The following is a 6,138-nucleotide window of genomic DNA, read 5'->3' on the forward strand; positions in this document are numbered from 1 at the left end:
GTTAGAAAAAAGCTATTTTACAATAGATATATTGATATATATATATATATATATATATATATATATAATCATACATAAATTAATAGTTAATTAACTCTCTTGATAAATATTTCTGACAAAGCATCAGATCAAAGGTATATCTGGTATTTTCTTTATAAAAATATACGAATGAAATTTTTTTTTACATTGGCTATATAATTTAGCAATTATTACGTAAAATTCTATTAAAATTAAAAATAAGTCGATCCCTTTTTATCCAGGCTATGGATGGAGTAAAGACGGAAAATGACGAATTTAACACTAGAAAGACGGACGAATTGAGTATACCTACATTGCCTGAAAACAGTCAAAATGACTGCGTCGTGAAAAAAATAAATAATGCGCTTAGAAATTTGTTTAAAATTAATTTTTATTATTTCATGTACTATTTACATTTATACAAATTATCTATAAGTGCTAAAAATAAAAAAATAGTTCATCTGAAAAAAAAAGTTCATTATTTTTACAATTCATGCAAATATAATTTGAGATCTATTTATGAGTACATTTTCCGCAAACATATTTGTTGCAACTTTGATACGTATTATTAGTTTTATTATTATTACAAAGTCTTATTTGGCAAAATTTTCTTTTATTACTATTGGTATTTGCATGATGTCTGTGGGTCATCATTTTCCTTTGTTTTTTTTTGTGTTGATGTCATGTAGTTCGCGGAAAGCTGTTCTGCCAATTCAAACAAAAACTGTTCTCTAAAGGTTTGTTTTCGTTGGATTTTTATTCCTGTCGCTTCCTTGTAAAGAATCCAGGCATTTATCGCAGCCAAAATATTGAAAAATATTTGCAGGGGTCATCTACGTGAACTGGATTTCACGGTATATTTTCTTTACCTTTGATCTGTAATGTCTTCTTTGCGGACCATAAATAAGTCAATTTCAAATTTTTTGCCTCATAGGCCCCACGAGCATATAAAATTCCAATAAATGCACGTATTTCCGGTAACGATGTTTTCCAATCGTACCCCAAAATTCGACTGCCCTCATCTTCTGTGCACTGTTTTATGTGTTTGATAATATAATTATCTATTATCAACGAAAATGCACTGACTAAATCATCTGTAATAATATTCTTTTTTGCATAGCTTGTTGGCCCGTTCACATCCTTGAACACACAATTAGATGATGACCTTCCTAGAGTATCACCTTCGGCAATTTTTGTCCATACAGTACCATCGACAGCTGTTTCCGTTTCTTGAATTCTTTCATCAGTTTCTGAGCCACTTAGCACCCTCCTGCATACACTGATGGCACTTTCATTTTCATCAATAGTGATCAGCTTTATCGCTACCCTCAGAATCAGATGATTCACGTGGAATATAATCCGATTCATCTTCAGATGATTGTGCCCAATTTTCTGCATTTGATTCTATGTCGGAACACTCTTTACTTATGTTTGTTAGCTTTTGCAATAATTCACTTCTCTTCGTCATTTTATTTATAAGTTCTAAAAAATCAACTGAACAACGCGTTATACTGAAAGTGACTACGTGAAAAAGACCGGTCTAATGTCAATACTTACCAAAATTCGGTTATTTTTATGTAACAAATGCATCATTGATCATTCGAGATGAATGCACGCGAGATAACAATTTGCAATACAGTAACAAAGCCGTTTGTTTATGTAAAATTTCTATAGCAGTCAAAATGACTGTTTACCGTCCATGCTGGCATAACATGTAAGAATATTGAAAATAAAAGTGAGATAAGGCAAATAATACGATTTATCTACGCATTTATATGTTGTATAAAAAGTCACAAAATTTCACGAAGCTGCGACTTCAAATACATAGTGATTTTTATGTTTGAAAATGCAAAACAGACAAAATGACTGCGTCCGTCTTTCTAGTGTTAAAAAAAAAGACTGCAAAACATTTTTTTATTATTAGAAAAATCTAATTGAACAATCCGTCTACATTCAAATATTGTTGTTAAAAAATTTCTAACTTTACTTGTTTTTGAGATATTGGCAGTGGATCTTTTTACCCACGAACTTTTAAGCTCCGCTCTCCCCTAATATTTTTTTTTGACTATATGTTCATTATTCGCCAGAAGCGAAATTATAAAATATTTTTCAACCGAAAAACAATATGATTGTCATTCGAAAGCGACAAATAAGTACAAGTCTTTGAGGTCCACGACGTGAAAAGCGCGGCTCGCGCTTGAAAATATTTAATATCTTTCGATGTAACAAATCCTCCAACAAATTGTAAAAAGAATTTTGTTGCAGAGAAAAAAAGAAAATATATGTTTTTTTTTGGATCGATTCAATTCGGGTAAAGGCCGAGTAAAACCTTTGTAAATATTTAAGGGTTGTTATTGTTAAGAAAATTGCAAAAACAAAAAAAAAATTTTTAATCATTACAAAGTTCACTTCAATATGAGTGTAATAAAAAAAAATAATACTGATCGGATCAGCACATTCGGAGATATATAATTTACCGCAGATGATGTTCATAGAAATTGAGCAAAAAATCCATATTTCAATAGTAAATATTTACGTAAAAAATTTTTTTTCAGCAAAATCCTGAAAGACGTGTCAAATAATTTTATGAATAGTATCTGTAAACAAATTTTCAGACAATTCTAAAATGTCAAGGTTAATTAGTGTCCGGTTTGTAAAAGAATGACCCATATAACAATCTACAAATAGAACCAATAGATCTTAACCATAATTCTACGAATATTATTTTCAGTAACTTTATTAATATAAGTAGTATTTAATAATAATGAAACATTTTTAACCCTTTGCACTCGCAAATTCTGAGATTTATATGAATTTTTCCGCCGGAGCAGCGGCATCCGAGTGGAGAGAGTTAAAGCGTAAGGATGACATCAAATAATAATGTTTAATGTACCTGATTCACATATATAAAAAATCATACTTAATAGCATCAAGTACTAACAGATAATACATTATTTTTAGCATCTTTGATGGGTATCTCCCATATGATAACTTCTGGTGGTCTGCAACAAGACAATGCAGTTGCTGTTGGCGAACAAACTGGTTCGACAGGCAATGCTTGGGGAAGCACGGTTGCACAAATACCAGCAGATGGTTTGTAATCTCCAACTCGGTACAAAAAAATATATTTCATATATTTTTTTTAAGTTTTTCTTCAATCTATCCATATTTATTGTTTAAACACAGTCCATGATGATCCATCATTATTAATATAAAATTATTTTAGTAAGAAAAAATTATAAAGATATTAAAAATTTTATGTCTGTAAAATTTAGGAACAAAAGCTTTATCTAATGGAGTAAATTCAGGCCTTGATTTTGGCCAAGGCTGGTTGAACTTCGTTAAAGTTGCATCCTCTGGTCTCGATATGCAAGGAGGTAAAACGGCTGAAGAAAATTTCAGTGTTGGCAGTACGGATAACAATCCTTCGCCAAACATACACGAACAAACTAACAGAAATGGTGTACAGGCACCGGCTGGTCAAGATGGTGCATATGACAAGAATGGTGCTTATAACCGCAATGGGCAAACTAATCAAAATGCCGATCATTCACAAGTTGGACAAGATGGTGCTTATGATCAGAACGGTGCATACATTCCGAATGGCCATAATGGGCAAACCAGTCAACAATATACAGGTGATACTTTATGACACAATATAATAATTATGATAATCAAAATGACAACAAAGAATTGGCATAACAGAAAACGTTTTCTGTTATGCCAATTCACAGTGTACACTGTGATACGCTAATAAAAATACACAAAAGCACTACATGAAAGTTACTATCAACTTTGTACAAGAAAGCAGCTTTACGGTTGAATAAATTGTGTAGATCCAAAATCAACAAATGGCCCGACAAATATTGAAATTTTTTGTTTAAATTGTGTTTAACAATATTTTGTTTTTTTTTAGATCATTCTGTAAAAGATAGTTACAAGACTTACCACAATTAAACATAAATTTGTCCATTGTTTGTTTTAAATAATGCCATTAATTAATACCACACTAGTTTACTCACTAATTTTTCTGAATCGAATGATTTGAAATTTTTAGCGCCAATGGTATATATTTGTTTTTTTTTAACTTATTTTTTTGAAATCAAGTTTGTATTCTATCATAAATCTTCACAGATAATAATAACAATGATGCAACGTCAAATAGTCATCACAGTTCACCCGAAACTCATACTACTCAAAGTGGTGTACCAGATATGGGAGGTATGACAAACTCGGTTCCAGGAATGGATGCACTTGGTGGTGATGTACCAGATATGGGAGGTATGGCAAGCTCGGTTCCAGGAATGGATGCACTTGGTGGTGGTATACCAGATATGGGAGGTATGGCAAGCTCGATTCCAGGAATGGATGCTCTTGGTGGTGGTATACCAGATACGGGAGGTATGGCAAGCTCGATTCCGGGAATGGATGCTCTTGGTGGTGGTTTACCAGATATGGGAGGTATGGCTAGTGCAATACCAGGCGCAGACCTCTTAGGTGGATTTGGAGGTATTGCTAATGCAATTCCAGGTATGGGAGGAGGTGCAGGCGGTAAATCAAATGGTGGAGGAGGAGCTGGTGCAAACGGAGGTGCAGGAGGATATGGAGGTGCGGGTGCTGGTGGAGGTGGCGGCGCAGGTGCTGGCATTGGCGGAGGGGCGTTTGGTGGGGGATTGCCAGGTCTTGGAAGTTTTGGATTGCCGTTTTAAATTAATATGCATAGAATCAATTTAGCTAATAATGATAAGACTAATTTGTTTTATATTTCGTTATATAATATATCAATACAAGGATGTTAGGCATTATTAAATGATTACTTATCATAAAATAAGTAAAACAGTTTTATCAACAAATTTCTTACAAAAATAGTATCATCCTTATCACTGTCCATAGGATTTGACATTTTGTAAACGATATATAGAATGAGTTTCTCAAAGATTGTAAAAAAATAGTAGATGTGTCAATATAGCCAACCAGGTTATAAAGAATGCTCAAATAATTATTCATGCTGTGATTTGTTTATTCACATGTGGCAACTGGATCAATATATACTTTCACAACATACTAAAAATGTTTGATAAATACAAAAATTCTTGAAATTAAAAAAAATGCATGTATATTTAAGGTTTCTGATAACCAACTGTTCAATTAAATTTAAATTTAAATATTTTATTCAAACATATGTATGTATATAAAATTGACACGCGCAGACGTGACTGTGGGGCTTCTTAGTTGTTAATTATTTCGACTGTTATATATTTTTTAGATTTAATTTACTTTCAAAATGCGTTTTTTTTTTGAAGTCTTCAATTCTTAAGTTTAAAGGTAATTATAATTTTAATTACTTACAATACACATACACATATAATTGCAACACAATAATTTGTACAATATAATAACGAGCATTTTAAAGTTACTTAGGTTTTTTAACTTAGTTTACACGATTTATTATACATGGGGCATTATCTAAGTAATGCCCAGATTTTAATAAGTTACCTACTCTCCACTTTCCATTTTTTTAACTATTTGTAACAAAATCTGCCAATGAGTAATATGTTTGCTTTCAAAAACAAGTGATCTAGAGTAGGGTTATTACAAAATGATACCAATTAAATTAACCGAAACGATTATAATATTAAAGATTGAAGATTATTCGGTGAAATAAACTGAGAGATTGTAAAAATAATTAATATATTTCAAATAAAAATGAATCAAATATAATAGATTCAAGTTGAAAAAAATAAGAATAAACTAATGTACAAAATACAAGCTGTGTTCAAACAATTAAATTCGAGAAGGTGCAACATTTAACAAAACCAACAAGTCGGACAAATCAGATATTACAAAAAACACCTCAAATATCTTTTATTTGAGCAATATTTAAATATTTGAATAAAATCTCTATAAAAGTCTTCACATATAAATTTCACCAAAATTATCTGTATAACGTTGACGTAAACATGTACAGAATATTTTTATTTCTGTTTGCTTGGACTCAAATCGTTACAGGCCAAGTTAATGTAAGTGATTTGTTAAATGAAAATTAAGGTATTATTATAAATCAAAGTTTGTCGATACAGATTTATTTTACTTCATCGAGGAGTTGAATCTATAAATCTC

The 6,138-nt window shown here is 31.3% G+C and overlaps 2 protein-coding genes across 2 annotated transcripts; one reads left to right on the plus strand and one right to left on the minus strand.

Annotated features, from left to right (window-relative positions):
- Positions 1-867: 867 nt before the first annotated feature.
- On the minus strand, positions 868-1,386 carry LOC113371149. Its single transcript, XM_026611794.1, has one exon. It carries the CDS (start codon positions 1,384-1,386, stop codon positions 868-870), a length of 519 nt encoding a protein of 172 aa, XP_026467579.1.
- Positions 1,387-2,827: 1,441 nt separating this feature from the next.
- On the plus strand, positions 2,828-4,727 carry LOC113371150 (uncharacterized PE-PGRS family protein PE_PGRS46-like). The gene is made up of 4 exons (XM_026611795.1): positions 2,828-2,876; positions 2,980-3,111; positions 3,294-3,656; positions 4,153-4,727. The coding sequence occupies exons 1-4, from the start codon at positions 2,828-2,830 to the stop codon at positions 4,725-4,727; spliced, it is 1,119 nt and encodes a 372-aa protein (XP_026467580.1).
- Positions 4,728-6,138: the final 1,411 nt, after the last annotated feature.

This window comes from Ctenocephalides felis, unplaced genomic scaffold (assembly GCF_003426905.1).
Source record: "Ctenocephalides felis isolate EL2017-DRISC unplaced genomic scaffold, ASM342690v1 CF-g0.4_SCAFFOLD_01492, whole genome shotgun sequence".
NCBI classification, from domain to species: Eukaryota; Metazoa; Arthropoda; class Insecta; order Siphonaptera; family Pulicidae; genus Ctenocephalides; species Ctenocephalides felis.